The 20,675-nt window shown below is 38.7% G+C and overlaps 1 protein-coding gene across 3 annotated transcripts in view; it reads right to left on the bottom strand.

Annotated features, from left to right (window-relative positions):
* Positions 1-20,675, bottom strand: part of LOC112669526 (mitochondrial intermediate peptidase) — a 174,671-nt gene that overhangs the window by 64,449 nt on the left and 89,547 nt on the right. For all 3 annotated transcript variants that reach the window (XR_007405814.1, XM_049101063.1, XM_025462701.3), the window contains exons 15-16: positions 15,315-15,389; positions 12,422-12,541 (exon numbers count right to left, since the gene is read on the bottom strand). Coding sequence is in view for 2 of the 3 variants with exons in the window: in XM_049101063.1 (XP_048957020.1) it covers positions 12,422-12,541; positions 15,315-15,389 (195 nt within the window). In the remaining variant the exon portion in view is untranslated. The remainder of the gene's footprint in view (positions 1-12,421; positions 12,542-15,314; positions 15,390-20,675) is intronic.

The raw sequence follows: 20,675 nt of genomic DNA, 5'->3' as shown, positions 1-20,675 counted from the left end.
GCATAAGTAACCCGAAGAAATAATGAACAAATCAGAAATGGGCCCTGCTGCTGTGAGAATTTTACTCCCATTGGGAAGACAGAAATTAATCAAATGACATCAAGAAATTAAGAAGTAAGATGACTGATACGAAGGGAAAGACTCTGGTTCTGTGGAAGTGTGCAACAGAGGAACTGGCTCGGCCCAGGGGAGTGACATTTCCAGTAGAGGTAAAGTGAGAAGGAAGAAGAGCCTGCTCCAGGCAGAGGGAAGTAAGTGCCAAGAACTAGCAACAAAGAAAAGGTGAGTGTGTTCAGCTGGACAAAGCTGGAGTGACCCAACCACACAGGAACCCTTGGGCAGCAAAGGTCTTTGGCCTTTAGCTTAAGAGTGACAGAATGAACTGAAGGCTTTTAAGGGAGGGGAGTCATAATCAAATGTGTATTCAGAAAAGATCTCACTGATAGCTGTGTGGATATGAGAGTGGGAAAGTAGGTAAGGGGATACTCGTTAAGAGAATTGTTAACTGCCCAGTGTAAAGTCAGCTTACCTGGGAAGAGAAGGTAGGAAGAGCAGTCAGGAAGCAGATTTGATATACCTTTCATCTAAGACAAGTGATTTCAACTTCAGGCAGTATGTGAGAAACCACAGTTAACACCTACAGAGAGAGGGGCCGAGGGCCAGGGGGCCAGAGTATAGCAGAGATGTTACACTGGGACCCTCTTACATCTTAATGATTTTTAGGCATGTACATATATTCTTACTCAAAATATAATTAAAATGTAAAATTAATATCACTCAGCGGGTGGCTTCCTTACATTACTAATGTTGCCCTTGGCCTCCCTGTTGGTCACAAGGCATAGAGATGAAAAGACACTGTAACCAGCCCCTCTGGGTACTGTCACTCATGAAGAATAGCAAGGTCTCTGCGTCCTGCTCACAGCTCACATTCACTGCGGATGAGAACTCGATTCACCTTAGAGAATCACCAGAGAAAAAAGCTTCCTGAAATGTAAACTGCCTAAAATCTAAAATACACACATCATCATTTAAAATACACAGTTTACCTGGTATAGGAAAAACTTAATATCCTGGATTTTTATTTCATTATATTTAACCTATGTAAATATGCAGGAAAAAAAAAAGTATAGGTCTGTTCATGAAAACCAAGACAGAAATGAAAGCCGGTGACTTGGCTTGAAAGACTCTATTATAAAAACAACCCAGGGAAGTCCTATAATTTCCTCCTGTTTTAAATCAGTGAAATCTAGAGTTGCAGCTGTCCCACAAACTGAAACCATACAAATTTTTAGAAAATGAGTCAATCATGAGATTAAAGTTTCAATTTATAACACTTCTGTGTTTTAGTTACAAAGTCGTAAATAAATCTAGCATGACAGAGAAGGTAAATATTTTCTCAGTTGTTTATTCAGCCAAAGAGGAAAGGAATTTAACATGCAATTAACTACTTAGGGTTTTTTTCGATATGCACCATATGGTCTTTGTATTTAAGAGAAAGCAAAAAATAAATATTGTTTTGTTTAATCTAACATTTGCTTAGCAACACCAAATACTCCAAATTCGTGCAACGTGGGCAGCACCTTCACTTTCACGGAAGAGTTTTTCCATTTGTACAAGAGCTAGCACAGAAGAACAGAAGGGAAATGGAACTTCTTCCCCAGGAAGGAAAAAATAAATAAACGAAATAGGAGGAATGAAGATTTTTATTACGTGATTTAGGCTGAGTTCTCTGGAGACAGAATGGTGAACTTTTAACCATCCAGGGGTTCTAGATCTATCATGTAATAGATAGCATTTATCTTTTTCACATGAAAAGGAAAGACCTTTAAGTCATGCTTTACACCAACATCTGAGCAAGTGTGAGGTTAAGAATAGCAAAGGTCAAAAGCAGACCTCAGATTTCTATATAACGACTCTCATGTAATCAGTTTCTCTTATGAGGCTTACTTTAAAAATAATTGGAAAAAATCTGATTGCTATTTTAATCTAGATCACAGAAATCATTTAAGAGCTAATTATTTATCCTCATGATTTACTTGTTTTTCTAAAATTAAAGCTTTTAATATAAAATCAATATTTGATTTTATATAAGATCAATAACCTGTAATATAATTTTAAAGTTATGAATTATTTTATGAAAATCTTTGAAATCTAAACTTAAAACTTTTAAAACATAATTTTTAATATATCTGAATGCACAAATATCAGATATCTACATGGATTTCTATACAAATATCCTGATACACTCAACTTATATATTTGTAAGAAAGTAGCCCTTCAAAATTGGCTTATCAAGGAGGAAAGAAAATAAACCCTAAGAGCAATAAATCAAAATTTTCACACCCAAGCCGTGTGTAGCAAGGCCATGTTCTCATAATGAGTGTTTTTGGTTTTTTTCTTTTTGAGACTTAAAGGAAAATAATACATAACTCTATACAGTAAAATAAATATGGTAAAAGCTCTTTCAAAATCTCTCTGCACTCTTCCATTACATTGATTTCATCTCCCTATTTACAGCCTTCCACATGGTTAAGAGGTCTGTTTGAAAGTTAATCTGGGATGAGCACACTATATAAACAACTGGGTTTACCACTGGTTGCACTCCTATTTCCCGACTGGCAAATTAGAGGTTACTTTCCTTTGCACGTATTATCATGACACACCAATGTCAGCTTAAGAAACAGCTCTAAAAATTGAGCAATTTCAAGATGGGAAGCCCTCAAATTACATATAAATCTTATGCTAAAAGTTCACTTATTAGTCTGTTACTTGGAACTCAGAACACACATCCAAAATAAATGTTCTATAAACAATGTTCCAAGCTACTATACAGTCAATGTAACCCTGAAATAACAGAAAAGACCAGGGCATTATATTGTTGTAATTGTAGTAGCAGAAACAGAAAACAGTATTTTAAAACTTTGGGTTTTGCTGGTACTTGGAAAAAAACTGTTCCTATTAGATCCTCTCCAACCACACTGGCTGATCCACTGTGTGTCCATTGCTTAAATATTCCCCTGAGTCATCTTCTAAATTTCCCTTCTTAGTCAGTAAATTCTCTTGGCTCAGTGCTGTCTGTGACCATAGCTTATAGTTCTCTCTCTCTCTCTCTCTCTCTCTCTCTCTGTCTCTCTGAGGTGAAGGTCTTTCAAATCTATATAGCTCCCACCTTGATCTGTTTTCTGGGCTTCAGACCCATTGATCCAACTGCTGCTCAGAGGCATCTCTACTTGGATATTCCACTGTCACTTCAAACTGTACTCAACATCTTTGCATCCCTCATACGATTAAGCAGTGACCCCTCCTGTAGTCCATATTCCACTGAATGTCATCCTGGTCCCCCAGCCCCTCAGATGGCCTCCTTCACATCATTCCTCATTCCTCCTTCTCTTCTCTCCTCTCCCAACCTATCAAACACCACATACCCAGATCTGTCTGATGGCCCACCCGAGACCCTAAACCGCTCCTCTATTCCTCCTAGCCACCCGTTAATCTTTGCTTGGCCTCCAGGTGTCTGAGCAGGGCTACATCCACACAAATTCTTACTGATGCCGAGTCACCACATCAGCAAGAATGAGGAAGAATGTAGGAACCCAATGAAAAACCAAAGGTCCCTCTTTTTCTTATGAATATTTCAGGTAAAAAGCGCCCCCCTTTGAAAATAAAAAACAGGGTCTCAACATATCATTTGTATTAGCTGTTTTATGCTTTGAAAGGTCTCAATCTTTTATATTCAGTCCATCTACTCACAAAGCAATCTGAAGGGCTCAAAGAATATTTTGCTTAATAATGAAATGTTTGGCAGCTAGCCAGACATAATAATAATTATGTATGCATACCCTCCAACAAGCCATTGCTAATACAGGCTTCATGAGGGAAGAATTTTGGCTTGTTTCATCCATGCTATATTATATCCCCATTTCCTAGTGTATGGCATATAGCAGGTACTTAATAAGAATAATATATTTTAAATATATCAACTGTTAAAAATAATTTACAAGTGTTACTTATAATAATATAAGTAATATAATTGAATGAATGTACAAATATATAAATTAGAATTTGGAAATGGTTTTATTTATACCAAATAACAAAAGGGTGCTTGCTTTTTGATATGTCTGACTAGCACAACTTTCAGCTGTTCTAATATGGAGAAATACTATAGATAATTACACTGAATGTGAATTATATATATCTCTTCCATGTGATTAGACATCATAGAAATAAGTCTCAATAGAAATCAGTCTCCCGTGGCAGAAGCCTTTTTGAAATGATGTGCCTTGAGCAGGTGGAAGCCAATCAGGTATGTTCCCCAAGAAGCCTGCAGGTCACACCCACCCAATGAGATGTACAGACAAGCAATGTGTACAGATCATAAAAATTCCCATCTCCCCAGCTCAAGTAAACTACAACTGGTGTGCCACTTTTACTTAGTGTAACACTGAACTTGCATAATATGTTTGTCACTGGATTTAAAAAATTGGAGCTTTTAAATCTGGAAGGAATAATATTTACAAGAAACATGCCTTCTTTTTGCATTATTGGTGCTTGTTCTAACAGGAATAATGTCGAGATATGAACATGTCGTTCAACCCCAGTAAGAGCTTTCCTAAAATAATTCTTTTATTTTAGCTTCAATCAAGACAATAAATTTTAAGTTAAAATGGACAAGAAAGACACTCTTCTCAGATATATTATTATATTTTCATGAAACAAAGACAGGTGCTTAGGACTTTCTTGTTCTGTACACATCACTGGTTTCTTTTTTCCTTTTTTTTTTTTTTTAAGATTTATTTATTTGAGAGAGAGAGTGAGCGAACGCACGTGCACATGAGTGGGAGAGAGGCAAAGGGAGAGACTCTTCAAGCTGACTCCTCACTTATTGGGGAGCCAGATGACAGGCGCAATCCCGGGACCTATGAGATCATGACCTGAGCCAAAACCAAGAGTCAGATGCTTAATCAACTGAGCCACCCAGGTGCCCCCACATCACTGTTTTCAACTCAAGTGGGTAAAAAGGACCAAGAAGGTCTGACTGGCAACAACATTTATTCAGAGAATACTGTTACTCCTGGGATAGCTGCATGTAAGATGCAACTTTACCAAACCACAAATCTACAAGTTAGTTCAAACGGTGAGATACAAATGAGTCACTAGCAAATCTTGAAAAACTGCAGTCTATCAGCAGAGCCAGTTGTTCATGCTTTGAATTTGAAAAATACTCACAAGGATAGAACTGAAGGGTCATAAGGCTAGAGAAAGGTTTCGCCCCATACTCTCCCAAACATGACTGTCAACTGCTCCAGAGAGCTGAGTGACAGTGTAAAATATAAACCTGAAATACTATAAAAATAAAAACTTCAGCATTTTCTAACTCTCTGAATTAATAATGGGGGAAATACACAATCATTTAGAAACAAAATATTCTGAGAAGAGATGGTATTAATATAAAAACAAAACATTACGCTCCGAATAGAGTAAAAGTGATAATAGAAGAAGACAAGCCTATTGGTATATGCTGTAAAGTTGCCCTCTACAACGGAGCAAGAGCTTTTTGGGTTCCTAACAAACTACTGTTAGAATAGCAAGACAATTACAAATTAAATCTGTTTGTTCATATATCATACAGAGTACTTTAGCTCTCTCATAAATATTAACAAATTGCTGACATAATAAGGCTATTTATTCACTTGAAAAAATAAGCACCCATTATTTATTGCAGAATATTAATGGAGCTGCCCTTGTTAAACAGTTGCATAACGTAAGTGTGGAGTTTGCTAAAATATGACCTACATGAGGCTAATGCCTAGAAATGAATCAGGAAGACTTTCATGGTCAACAAGCTTGGGAACACAGCACGAGAGACTCAATGTTCATTTGGAGACATCTCAGATCCTGAGAAGCCCATTTAACATCATTCAAATGAGTATTCTCAAACATAACTGATGGGATACTTTATTCCCAAGACAAGCTATTAATGCACTAGAAGAGAAATTAATATAGATATACATATAATCACCATCTAAAAGTTTAGACCATATTACATACATGTAACTTGTGCAGGCTTTTATCAATATTATGAATACTCTGTAGGTTGTTGTTTAATTTATTTTCTCTTCTTCACACGGTTTCATTTGAGAGAATAAAAGGATTCATTTGAGAGAAACACTTTCTGGAGATAAGTTTATAGGAAAACTGTCACTCTTCCAGCTTGCACGGCAGGATGCTCTGAAGTCCTCCTCCCCAATTGATATTCATGATAGACCTGCAATCATTCTCATAACCTCCACCTCCACATCTAGCCGACCACCTGCCTTCTGGATTCCGCCTATTTTCTGTTCTCCTACCCCCTTCAATATTAGCTTTTCCATGGCCACTCTCCTAGTCCAAGGCACCAACTCTATCTGGCACCTGAATAACTTCCCAACTGGTCTCCCTAAATCAATCCTTTACCACATATGTTACAGCCAAAATAACCTCTTAACAGTTAAAAATATTTTCTACATACTAATTTCCTACCATTTTTATATACTATTAAGGTGGAGAGAATGATGAAACTATCAATGTTATGCCCACTAATCGGTTTAAGAAATAAGACATTTCTAAAACTCCTATGATCCCATTCCTTGCTCCAGAGGTAAGCACCATCTGAATTTTATGCTTACTATTCCTTTACTTCTTATAGGTTTACTGCTTACGTATTTACCTATAACGAACTGCTTAGTTTTGCATGATTTTGAACTTTTTAATAAATGTATACAGTTTAATTCTTCTGAAACTCATTTTTTTACTTGACACTGTGCCTGTTTATTATTTATGTCCCTCAATTTCCACTATATAGTACTCTAGTCAATGAATATGACACAAATTATTTACCCATTTTTCCACTGACAGTCACTTGGGTTCTTTCCAGAGTCTTCTTTTTCCACATACAAACAGTGCCATTATAAACCTTCCTATTCTTCACGAAACAACACTTTGTCTAGGTTGGATATATGAGCTGTACTGCGGTGTCATAGGGAACGTCCATCTTCAGCTTTAACAGTAATGCCCAACTGTTTTCCAAAGTGGCCACACCAAGTGTGCACTCCTACCAGCACAGGTAAGAGTGCTTGTGACTCCAAACCCTTGTCAACACTGGGTCACTGAGTACTGTCAATTGTCTTTTTCTTTCTTTCTTTCTTTCTTTCTTTCTTTCTTTCTTTCTTTCTTTCTTTCTTTCCTTTTCTTTTCTTTTCTTTTCTTTCTTTCTTTTTTTTTTTTGGTCAAACTGGTGAGACTAAGATGCTATCCTAAGGTGGTCTGAATTATCAGTTACTGATGAATGTGGAAGTCACTTTATATGGCTCCCTGTACATCTATGCTTTTCGCTCAAAGTACTTCAAAAATACTTCTCTTCCAACATGATACGTTTTATGGTGTGGTTTTTTTTGCCATAATAAAAGTAAATAACTAACTAAATAAAAGAAAATATCCTAGTTATAGGTGTTGAAAATATCTTTCAATCTGTGGTTTTCCTTTCACCATTTTTTACATTTCTTTTGATACACAGAAGATGCAAATTTTCATACAGTTCAACTTATCAGTCTTATCTTATGGTTATCACCTTTGATACTGTAAATAAGATTTAAGATAGTCTGGGCAAGTAAAAAAAAAATGGGAGGGGGACAATCAGAAAGACATTCTTTTGTATCATCTTCTAAAAATGTAAAGCTTTACTTCTCACATTTGGTTTTCAACTCACTTTATATTTGTGTGCAGAATGAGACCGAGATAGAAGTTTCGTCTTATCCATATGGATGATTAATCTTTACAGCACCATCTTCTAAAAAGACTAGTCCCTCCTTGGCCCACAGACCTATATGGCCACCAGCTTAGGCTCAGGAGTCCAAACGTGTTAAAGTAGCATTTGGGCGCTTGGCTCTGTTCTACTCTTCTACTTGTCCCTTCCACATCAGTGTTACCCTGCCTCAGTTCCCACTGCTTTATTTGGACACTAATCCCAAGTGGGGAAGCCTATCAACTTGCTGCTATTCTTCAAAATTGCCCTGGCTATTATCAGGCCATTGCTCTTCCATATAAAACAGTATAAGCTCAAACAAACCAATAGAATAACATTAAATTAATTGGAAAATAATACATTAATTAGAGAAAAAATTAATGTTTTTGGCATTAAATCTTATCTATAAATTTGGTTCAGGTCCTCATTTACTTAGCATTTTGAAAATAAAGATAATATACTTCTTATTTTAGATTTTTTTCAAGTTTTTATTTAAATTCCAGTTAGTTAACATATAGTGTAATATTAGTTTCAGGTGTACAACATAGAGATTCAACACTTCCATACAACACCCAGTGCTCATTGCAACCAAGTGCACTTCTTAATCCCCATCACCTATTTAATCCATTCCCCCCACCCACCTCTCCTCCAGTAATCTTCAGTTTATTCCAGATACCTAAGAGATAAACAGCCAAGAGTCTGTTTCCTGGTTTGCCTCTTCCCGTCCCCCATATTCAACTGTATTGTTTCTTAAATTCTACATATGAGTAACATCATATGATATTTCTTTCTCTGATTTATTTCACTTAGCATAATATTCTCCAGTTCTATGCATGTCATTGCAAACGGCAAGATTTCATTCTTCTTGACAGCTGAGTAATATTCCATTGTGTATATATACCACACTTCTTTATCCATTTATCAGTTGATGGACATTTGCCCCTTCCATGCTATTGTTGATAATGCTGCTATGAACACAGGGGTGCATATACCCCTTCAAATCAGTACTTTTCTTTCCTTTTGGTAAATACCTAGTAGTGTAACTGCTGGATTGTGGGGTAGGTCTATATTTAACTTTTTGAGGAACCTCCACAGTGTTTTCCACAGTGGCTGTACCAGTGCACATTCCCACCAAAAGTGCACGAGGGTTCCCCTTTCTCTGCATCCTTACCAACACCTGTTGTTTCCTGAGTTGTTCATTTTAGCCATTCTGACTAAATGGGATACCACCTTGCAGGTCATATCTCATTGTAATTTTGATTTGAATTTCCCTGATGATGAGTGATGTTAAGAACCTTTCCATGTCTGTCATCTGGACGTCTTCTTTGCAAAATGCCTATTGATGTCTTCTGCCCATTTTTTAAACTGGATTATTCATTTTTTTGGGTATGTAGTCTTATAAGTTCTTTATACATTTTGGATATTAAACTTTTTATCAGATATGTCATTTGCAATTATTTTCTTCCATTCCATAGGCTGCCTTCCAAAGTTTTGTTGACTGTTTCCTTCATGCAGTAGCTTTTTATTTTGATGAAATCCCAATAGTTTATTTTTGTTTCCCTTGCCTCCGGAGATGCGTCTAGTAAGAATTGCTATGGCCAAGGTCAAAGAGGTTACTGCCTGTATTCTCCACTAGGATTTTGATGGTTCCTTGTCTCATAATCAGGTCTTTCAGACGTTTTGAATGTATCTTTGTGTATGGTCTAAGAAGGTGGTCCAGTTACATTCTTTTGAATGTTGCTGTCCAGTTTTCCCAACACCATTTGTTGAAGAGACTGTCTTTTTCTGATTGAATACTCTTTTCTGCTTTGTTGAAGATGAGTTGGCCAGAGTTGTGGATGCAATTCTGGGTTTTCTATTCTGTTCCACTGATCTGTGTCTGTTTTGTGCCAGTACCTTACTGTCTTCATGACTACAGCTTTGTAATATAACTTGAAGTCCAGAATTGTGATGCCTCGGGTTTTGCTTTCTTTTTCACAATTGCTTTGGCTAATTTGGGGTCTTTTGTGGCTCCCTACAAATTTTAGGATTGTTTTTCTCTAGCTCTGTGAAAAATGCTGGTAGTATTTTGATAGGGATTGCATTAAATCCATAGATTACTTTGGGTAGTACAGACATCTTAACAATATTTTTTCATATTTTAGATTTTTTAGTAGGTACCTCATACTTTTTATTTCCACAGTGGTATCTTTAAAATTGCTTTTGATTTGTTGATGATAAACAGAGATGGCATATTAATTTTTATATATTGTTTATCCAGAGAAATTGCTTACTTCTCATTGATTTCAATAATTTCCCTATACATACTTTGGATTTTCTCAGCAATCAATCATCTACAAATAATGACAGTTTTGGGACTTCCTTTGTAATGCTTACGTCTTTTCTCTTCCTTGTCTTATTGCCCTGATGAATGTTGCACTGTAGAATTCTAATGAGCATCCTCATTTTATGCTTTATTTTTATGGAAATGTTTGTTACAAGCTTAATGATGAACTGAATGAGGAAATGCAGATGTTTCTAAGTAGGAAGAATAGAATATTTCTGAAAACCTAAACAAACTCTTTTTTGGGGGTGGGGGAGAAGACAAGTCTTAAAAGAGTCTTTCTTCTCTAAATGCTCTAAATGTAGCTATGTTTCTTCTAAAGACCATTTAAAATAATGTACTCAAAGGGCTATGGCTTTTGACAATGAACAAGGGAGATAATCCTAGTGAAGAAATAAATCTTTATATTTTCTCAAAACGAAGTAGGAAAGGATAATGGGCTTAGTAACATCATCCTTCCTTTTAAATTAAAATAATTTACTGATAGTTGATTCAGATTTTAGTTGCTACTGTTACCTCATCTTTGTATATTTATTTATTGCACAGAAGAATCCTGGATGGTAGGGAAGTTTGAGTTCTCTTCTAAGGAGAAGTAGAGCTACATCATTATACGACTTAAGATAAAGGGGAGGGGTGGCAAGCAGCTTGGCCAAGTTCAAGTTCTACTGCATAGGAAAGCTTCTCAGTCCCTCCTACTATTAGCCTTTCTGGAACTTTATCACTTTCCAGCCATGTTATAATTACATGGAGTTTAAGTACCATCCATTCTTAAAACTAAGCAAAGACTCTAAAATGAGCACAAAGACACACAAGCATAACAGCACATGAATCAGGTAGTGTTCTGTAAACGGGAAAAAGCTATTAAAACTAGGCCATTGTTATTATAATTTATTCCACTGAAGAATAGTTTATTCTCATTACCACAAATTTTCACTAAAATAGATAACCCAGAGTGCAATAATACACAGCATAGAACCATAAATTACATATAAAGTAAAAAATAGGTATGTAGTATGACTAGCATTATATATATGGAGATGATTAAGCTTCTAAGACAACAAAAACTATTGATAAGAAGTATTATGAAGATAAAATACACTGTTATTTTACTTGTCTGGTAAGTGTGAACTATTCCCATGTATGTTTGAGTACTGGGACCTGAAGATCCACTGGACAATTAGCATGTACTGATGAGCCTCTAAGCAGATATACTGCTACCCAATACCATAACATTTATTCGGCATTTTATAGTTTACAGAGCACTCTCTTCCTATCAGACTGGCTAAGCAGGAAGGATCAAGCCAGGCCCTACCAGCAGCCACTACACCACTCAGTCAGGGTAGCCTGCCTGAGAATAAAGTGCATCCTAAAAAAGACAGACCCGAGAAATACATTTTGAACAATATTCTACAAGAACTAACTAGATCCAGTTTACCTGAAACCAGATATACCCTTGCACCTTTCAGTTATGAGACTCAATAAATTCTCTTTTTAGCCTAAGCAGTATGAGTTGGGTTTCTACCAGTTGCACCTGAGAGTCCTGAATCACATAAGGGCTAGATGCATTGCTAACTGCACCAGCCACCACTCTCTCCATCACACCCAGTTTCCCTTCGGGAACCTTGGAGCAATGGAACAGCATGGTTTCATGAATCCCAACACAACCTACATGATCTTAGAGAAGACATGTCATGCATATGAACCTCAATATGAGCCCCACATATGGGAATATTATCTAATTCACAGGGTGGTTTGAGAGTGAAATTTGAGAGTGAAATTCTCTTGGAAAGCAGCTAGATGGAGTGTGGCACTTAGTATTCATTGAGTGGTAACAATATTCCTGCTTTCTGTGCTGATAGGCCATACTAAATGAGATAAGATATGCAAAAATTCTATTATAATCCCTGATACAAATAAGGTACTCAATAAATATAAATTTCTTTTGCAGTGAAAATAATGTGGGGCTAATAATCATATTCATCTTATATTGCTAGCCATTTTTCTCACTATAGGAAAATATAGGAAATCATTTTTCTCACTATAGGAAAATAACAAAGAATTCAGACTAACTCCAATAACCTTTTCTACCCCTTCCTTCCCAGGAATCTAGCAGGAAGTAAACAAACACATATAAATGAATGGTTGGATATACTAAATGAGCTAGGTAATTTCTAGCATTTGCCTCATAGGAAACCTTGACATAAATGTACAGAATTCAAATTCTGCAAGGGGGAAGGTGACCACAACCTACTCACTCTGACAGAGACACTAGCTCGACCATTCAATGGCACACAACAGAATCAAAACGCAAGACTCACAGTATTTGGAACGTATGGTAAGCCATAAAATTTCTCCTGTGTTTCCCTGAGAATGTCTGTGGTTGATGTCCTCAAGGGGTGTTTCCCATGGTAGATTTGATCCAGAGTGGCGTAAAAGACCTAGGTAGATGAAAACATCCACTCAGTTGTGTCAGTCCATCCTTACATCTCAGACATTGTGGGCCAAAGGTGTTAGAAGTGTGTCAAAGTAATAATTATACATAACCCTGTTGAAAACATTCACAAATAGAAGTGTATATGGCTTGGGATGTATTTTGTACCACCTTTAAGACCACGTTAATAATGAAAAGGAAAGCTCTCAATCTTTTCATCATTAAGGATATTTTTAAAAACTGGAACTTATCTATAAGGTATTCTTTATGTTGCATTAAATTTGTGACCATAAAACTGGAATTTGGCCCATAGATATCTATAGATATATTTAACATATGTAGGTGGGTCAATGAAAAAATAAAGTCACAACTTGTGACACTCTGGATCTAATAAATCCTGTTTGGTTTCATCATAGAATCCTGCTCTCTCTAAAATGAGAGCAAAGAAATGGCCCAAATCCCAGTTTTGCGAGGAGAAGGGACAGAACATTAAATAGTCGGGGTGAGATGAAGAAAGGAATAGCAATCCTGTGTCTGACGGGGGTACAGATGCTACAAAGAATCTGGTGCAGCTGTTGCCCAGTTAGGGGAGCCAACCCAGCCCCTACACCTGGTGTCGGGAGATACCAAGGAAGCAGCTGCTGTGCTCCCGCAACTCTGCCTTACAGAGGTGACCAAGAGAGAAGGACCACTCACCTCTGAGTAGAGGAAGAGGCCATTAAAATATGATAGAAGAATAAACATTAGTTTGAACATGAAATTTGCTGCTTACAAAGTTCTGAAAACTAGATTTTACATAGCAAATTTAAAGTAAAGACAAAGTGCTTTTTCACTGGACCATGTGGCTTGAGTATTAACATTGTTTGGAGTTCACCTGAAGCAAGGAAGTAGAAAACGCTTTATTTTAAATGAAAATTTCTGACATGCAATTATGTTTCTGATATGTATCTTTCTGATTTAAAAATGGAATTTGTAGAGAATGTGCAGCTGTTGACTTAAAAGAATTGAGGATTAGTTTGGATAAAAGAAAAAATTCAAATGACCTCTAGCTTTTGGCTTCATCTAGATATAGAATTATGGTTCTAAATTATAAGTCAAGTTTAAACCTTCCCTAGAAAAATATAGACATTTCCTAAATATAAATATTGTTTTACTCTAACTGGTAATCTAAACATATAGCTAAATACAGCTCTTTCAATTCTTTATTCTGTAATGAGTAACAATGCATAAAGTAATCAGAGAAGCCAAAATTACTCATCCACATCTTGTCTATATTCTAACAGAATAGGTTATTAGGAATTTAAACTTAAATTCTAACTTTAACAAAGGTGTTTTATTTTGGGGGTTGGGTTTTTTTTTTCTTTTTTTAATTGCCAATCTGTAAACAGACCAGAATTCAAAAGTTTCATTCCTAGAGTTATGCCTTTCAAAGGCATAAACATGGAATGACTTTAATGATAAAAACAGAGAAAAATAAATGAAATGCGCATGTTTCGTGCTTATTTGCTGATAAACCAAACAATTCTAAAGCAATGAGCCTATTTGCCCACCCAGGGAGTCATGCCTGTCTGGGAACAACAACCTTAGAGCCACAGAAAAACAGAAGCCTATTTTTCAAACAATGCACAAGAGAAAAAAAAAAATTGCAATTTTAAGAACACTGTGTATACCCTTTTAGAAACCTGGAACAATTCATTTCCTTTCCACTCTTATTTGTGTGCACTGTACAAGGGGGCTATTGTAGAATAGGAAAGCTGGCACGGGGAGCTCTTTGGGCAAGAATTTGCCTCCCTCTCCTTTCTCTTCCTCTCTGTCTCTTGGAGGGGGTGGTGGTGGTTATTCTTTTGGAGAGTGGAAAGAAGAAAAGATAGGTTTTTCCATTTTAAAAGAAAATTTTTGCAACAAATATTCAAAAAGAAAGCTACAACTCAGGCTTTTAAAAAGTAGGACTTCTACTATAGATACCATCAAATCAAAAGACTTTTGCTAGGTAAAGCAAATTATTTTTTCAAATAATTCAGAAATACTTTAAAAATTATATTGATATGCACAGATAAATCAAATATAAATCCACAGTTTTTTCTGTAGTATACATTTTCTTCAAATATATATTTTAAGATACAACATAAACAGAGTTCATAAAGGCTGAATTTTACAAAACCATAAAGCAATTAAATAATGCCCACACTTTTAAATAGGTAGCTAGATCATTATAAAGTGAATATTGCCTGAGATGAAAGACGGGTATTTAGGCTGTGTTTATAGAATTCTCAAGACCTGATGAAGAGTAAGAATTCCATAAACAGTCTCAGTAATTACAAGTAACTGAAACATCTGGTATCATGTAGACCTGACATACAGATGGTTCATAAGATTTTTCTAGTCTGTATCTGGGAACCCAGAAAATTGGCTTTGAATATCATCTAAAACTAAGTCATTACTGTTTAAACTTCACATCAAAACTACACAATTTTAAAAAGATACAAAGTGACATAAAATATAACATGATTGTTGAAATGTATGGTTTAGAAGTCATGTGACTTTCCCAAGCTTTGATTTTCCCAACTAAAAATGGGAAATAACCCTATTTAACATCCACTTCACAAGGACAGTGTGAGGACTGAACAAGTCGGTTTTGGTCAAGTTCTTTGAACTAAGATGAAAGAGATCTTAGAAGCATAATTATTATAATAAATGTGCAGCACTGGCAAGAATTTAAAGTTATATATTTATTTTGAATAATTACTCTGAAAAACTTAAGAACAAAGGTACATACATACCTGAAGTTGCATATCAGCTGCAGCGCACACCTTTTTAGATTCACAAAGCCGAGACACCATACTTTTGGGCAGTGACTTGAAAAACAAAAGAACATATATGTAAGTTGCTTCATAAGTCACTGAACTGTGTACTTATGAAGTGGGAAAGTTAAAAATGACATCAAACGAAAAAGTTAGTAACAGAATTTAATCACGGTGATTGTCAAATTAGGGTTTATACATGAAAAACACAGTTCTTGTACGGAACTGAGACATTGGCATTGATCTTTAAGAATCTGTTTAAAACCTTAGAAAAAGTGAATGCTTCTCTGTTCCTTTGTTACCAGTGAAAGCCTGTTCAAGTGCTCTGTTGACTATTTTTTAAAGACTTTATTTCTTTATGAGAGAGAGAGAGAGGATGAGCTTGTGGGTGTCGAGCAGGGAGAGGGGCAGAGGAAGAAGCAGGCTCCCTGCTGATCATGGAGCCCAATGTGGTACTCGACTGCAGCACCCTGAGATCATGACCTGAGCTGATGGCAGACACTGAATTGACTGAGCCTCCCAGGCACCCCAATGACTTTTAAGTACATATAATAATGGATGATAGGAATAAGGGAGTCAAATGTCAAGAAATAGATGATAATCCATGGTGTCAGCCAGTATTAAAGCTGAACTGATATCCTAACAAAAAACCATGACAATGAATTGCACATCCTTTTATTTTCCAACCTGAAAAGGCTGCAGAGCTTGGAAACTCGGTATAATGACCCTATCTGGTTTAAGGCTTCCTCTCTGAGACTAATTAGGCCTAATCACATAACACCATATATTCGCTTAGAAATAAACTGAAAACGTAGTCAAGGAAGCACTTTAGTCAACTTACTCTACTTTAAAAATTATTATTGATATTTACTGAAGACAGCTACCACTTTATACAGCTCTATGGATAATCTAAATGAAGCTAAAAGCCCCTCTACAAAGAAATCTATTTAGGTTCCTAATACTACCATTGTGTAAATTAACCAATGAATGGACACAGTGAGCTATCTGCTGGAAGGGGGTTGGGCACTGCCATATTTACATGTGTGTATCTCCTCAGAGTGCCCACCCCACAGCAGACACTCAATAAACATGTCCAGAAGGAATGGATGAACACTAGAATGATCATTTTAAAAAGGCTTATGTGAAAGACTACAGCAGGATGTGATGAAGGCTCAAACAACAAAGTCTATTCTCTTCTTCCTGTTCCGGTATAAGAAAGGGATACGGGACAAAAAGAAAATTTTGGGGAGTTAAGATGTGGATTGAAGGAGGTTGTATAGTATAGTTTCTGGCACAGGTGGAAGGCTTGGAGCTTTCTCACACCAGGGGCGACCATCTTGTATAAAATAAAAATGTCCTCAGACAATATTTTAAAAAGTCAAGATTTAGTCAGGGCATATATGCCAAAAGTCTCTCTCAGAATGTTCAATTTCTTTAAACCTTACTTTACATTATACCTTCAGCTAACAGGTATTGTGCTATACTTGGATTTTTTATGCTTCATGAAGCTTTACTAGTTTTGTTTTCATAGAAAAAGAAGTATGTGGAAGGATGGCATTTTCTCATTTTTCCAACAATGAAAAGTACTGTGGACAAGCACTGCATCAGGCATTAGGGACAGAAGCTGGTGAACAGATAAGGTCCTGGCCCCTCAAGCTTCATAGGCTGACACTACCTATGTAAGCACAATATTAAAGAGAGTTAACAACTATCATGAGTTCTGAGAAGGAAAAGCAGTGCAGGTGGGTATGAGAACCATAACCTAGAAAGGCTTAGCAGAGGAACTGCCATAGGTGTGAAATTTGCAAAGCAAACAGGCATTAAGGAGACAAGGGACGGGCTTGGGAGGACAAGCGCAGCAGGGAGAAAGAAGCACCTCATGTGGAAGAAACCCATGTGTGAAGAGCAGAAAAGAAGAGGGCCCTTGGCAAGTGGTGAAAGAGCCAAGGGCAGGCAAGCAGGGCTCCACCAGGCAGGAGAGGCAGGTGGAGCCAAGCAGGGACACTGGTCTCCACCCTCAGTCTCTGCCTCATGGTAAGCCACTGGGGAGTTTTAAGCAAAGATGTCACAAGGTCAAATTTGTGTTTTTGAAAGACTTTTGGCTGCGTGTAGACCCTGGATAAGGGGAAGAAAGGAGTGGCTTAGGAAAAAAACACAGGAGACTGGAGTTAGTGCACCAGTGACACACATCAGTAACCCAAGCAACTGCCAGAGACACTGGGCAGGGGCACCACTGGAGAGGGCTGGGGCAAGGCAGTAGGTGAGACCCAGAGACAATGAGTACACAGGACACCACAGTTTCCAGAAGTGTGCCAGAGAGGTGCACAGAGGAAGGGTGGTAGCTGCAGAGGGAAAAAGCAGGGAGGGAAAAGTCTTGAGGCTGGAAAAATGCACACGCAAGCTTAAGAAATGCTGATGGCAATGACCCCTGGGATACAGGCTGGAGATGTAGAGAGGAGAAGAAACAATGAGAGTACAAGGTTCCTGAACGGGCAGGAGAAGAGGCATAGACCAAGCGAGAGGCGGCTCAGACCTCTGACGTAGGGCTCCCACAGATGGGCGGTCAGACAGGAGGCTGTGAGAAGAGTTGGATTCCCAGGCTTAAGGAGGTGAGAGAAGGTGGTGGAGAGTGGTCCACTGAGAAGCGCAGCATCGTCAGCCCCGGGAGAATCCTGGGATCCCAATCTGGCCTGGGGAATGGGCAGATCTGAGGATAGGGCAGATGGGGCAATAGGAGGTGGATGAGGAGGATCATCCAGTCAGCAGGGAGACCCAGGGAGGTAGGTTTTTAATACTTAGGACACTAGTTGGGAAATAATTTGCTAAGGAAATGAGATGTAAACTATAAATACAAGAAAATTTATTACAAAGAAAATTTCTTTAAAAATGTACAAATGCAGTTGTACCATTCTCACTAATCTTTAAATTTCTTGCTGATCCTAAATTTACCCAGTTTCTTCAGAAAGCTTCTTTTTAGCTCTTTCAATCTCATCTTGGCACTCACCTCTCTGGAGGCCAGCAGACTCCCTGGATTTTCTGGAAACTGGCCTCCAGGATGCCCCAGCTACTTCCTCAGCCCCACCAGTTCAGGGCCTTGGTCAGAACGGTCTCCTCTAACACATGTGAGCTGATGAGCTAATGAAGAACACACTAACCTGCTTTCCTTTCTGGCCAGGAAACAAACAGGCCATGTTCCAAAGGGACACATGTCCCTACTTTCCTCACTGAATTAGCACGTCCCAAAGTTCCTCTGACTTCTCCACTGCAAACCACTTGCTGCTCTCTGCCAGACCACAGACAGAAGACAGGCCAGCCTCACACAATGAGTCCACCCTGAAAATGCCAAATAATCTTAGGCCCAAGTCCCACGTTTCTCCCCTGCAAAATTCATTTTCTACAGCAACAAGAGGCAAATTGCCATTTTGTTCTTTTTCAGGCGCGTCCTCGCATCAATACTTATTTCAAGGAGCCGTCTCTGTTAAATATAACAGCACATCTAGTTATATCCTTAACAAAGCTTAGCAATCTGCAACCCTACATAGAGCTATTCAGACATGGTTTTCAGAAGCAATCTGTATCCCTAAACAAGGGAAGACTATTTGGAACAAGGTTTGAGAACATGAATGAAGATTTATTTCAATATAATATTTACTGACTAAACTTTATATGTCAGATCATTTATGCCCTAGCCTGAGTTTCTTTTATAAAAACACCTACAGTGATTTTGTCTCTATCGAAGGCTGCTGGGTGTGAAGTAACTCTGGTTTGATGCTGGCTCACTCCCATGTTCCCTGAGCAGAGGCTCTGCCTGTGGAAGGGGACAAAGCCATAAAGGCAAGTCAGGTTAGTCAGGGAGACCCACTGAGCTCATCTTGGGAAGCATCCCATGGTGTGCAAGGCACCCTACTAAGCAGTCAGGTCACACAACAATGAAGCCTTCCCACCCCTGCTACCACAAACAGGAAAAGCAATGTTTGTTGACACTAACAATGCAAGGGAATCTGCCCCCAGTACCACAGGAGAGATACAGAGAGAGTAATGGAGGAATTTAAAAGACAGCAATTATTTAGTGTCTGAAAAGCAATTACTTATGCCTCCGTATTATTTGAGTGGTAGTATTTCTATTTCAAAGATTCACTCTAGCTATAAAATATAGCAAGTCACTGTGATCTTTACCCTCCCCTGGTAAATAGGAAAACAGCAGAACTGTTATTTCCACAACTGGGACATAATATGCTAATAATTAACTACAGTGATTGAATTTATTTTAATAATTCAATTGAGGCAACCCTCTCAAGTCCCTTCCCTCTTTGGCCATTTTGTACTATCACTCAATAAACTTTGCCTCTCCAAGGGGGAGGGGCCCCGCAAGGAGCCGGGCTGAGGCCGGGGCGAGTGTCCCCAGGACAGGAGAGCCCCGTCCCGGAGACGCAGAAGCTGCACCTACTACCTTCCCGGGCGGAAAGGGGCTCGCAGAGAGCTGGAGCAGGACCCAGGAGGGCGGGGATGCCCTCGGGTTCCCGGGGACACTAACAGACACCTGCGCCCCGGGGGAGTGCGCCGAGCTCCCTAAGGGCTGCAGCGCGCACGCATTGACCCCGGAGCAGTTCGGAGGGGGGAGGGGGCGGCTCCGCGGAGGGGGCTGTGCGGCCCGGGAGCGCGAATCCAACAGCGCAGGCCCCGGAGCACAGGGCGCCGGGACACAGCCCAGGATCCCGCCTCCCCCGGGACAGGCAGAGGCCGGGAGGGCCCAGGACAACAAGGACCAACAAGGACGCTCCTGCCCCGAGCTGAGCAGATCAGCGGCCCCGCCCCGGAGCCTCCAGGCCCTGCAGACGGAGAGCTCCGGAGTTCCTACGGGGGCTGAATCCAGGGCTCCAGAGCTGGCCCCGCCACTGGGGTTGTTCCTCCCGGGGCCTCACGGGGTAAACAACCCCCACTGAGCCCTGCACCAGGCAGGGGGAAGAGCAGCTCCCCCAAGTGCTAACACCTGAAAATCAGCACAACAGGCCCCCCTCCCCCAGAAGACCAGCTAGATGTACAAGTTCCAGGGGAAGTCAAGGGACTTAAAGTATACAGAACCAGAAGATACTCCCCCGCGTTTTTTGTTTTTTGCTTTTTGTTTTGCTTTGTTTTGCTTTTTCATTTGTTTGCTTCCCCACCTCTTTTTTTTTCCTTTCTTTCTTTTTCTTTCTCTTTTTTTCTTTTTTTCTTCCTTTTTTCTTTTTCTCTTTTCTTTCCTTCTCTCCTCTCTTTTTCTCCTTTTCCCAATACAACTTGTTTTTGGCCACTCTGCACTGAGCAAAATGACTAGAAGGAAAACCTCACCTCAAAAGAAAG

Source organism: Canis lupus, chromosome 25 (assembly GCF_003254725.2).
Source record: "Canis lupus dingo isolate Sandy chromosome 25, ASM325472v2, whole genome shotgun sequence".
Taxonomy (NCBI): domain Eukaryota; kingdom Metazoa; phylum Chordata; class Mammalia; order Carnivora; family Canidae; genus Canis; species Canis lupus.
Note: the sequence above shows the minus strand (reverse complement) of the source record. Positions and strands in the feature narration are given on the sequence as shown.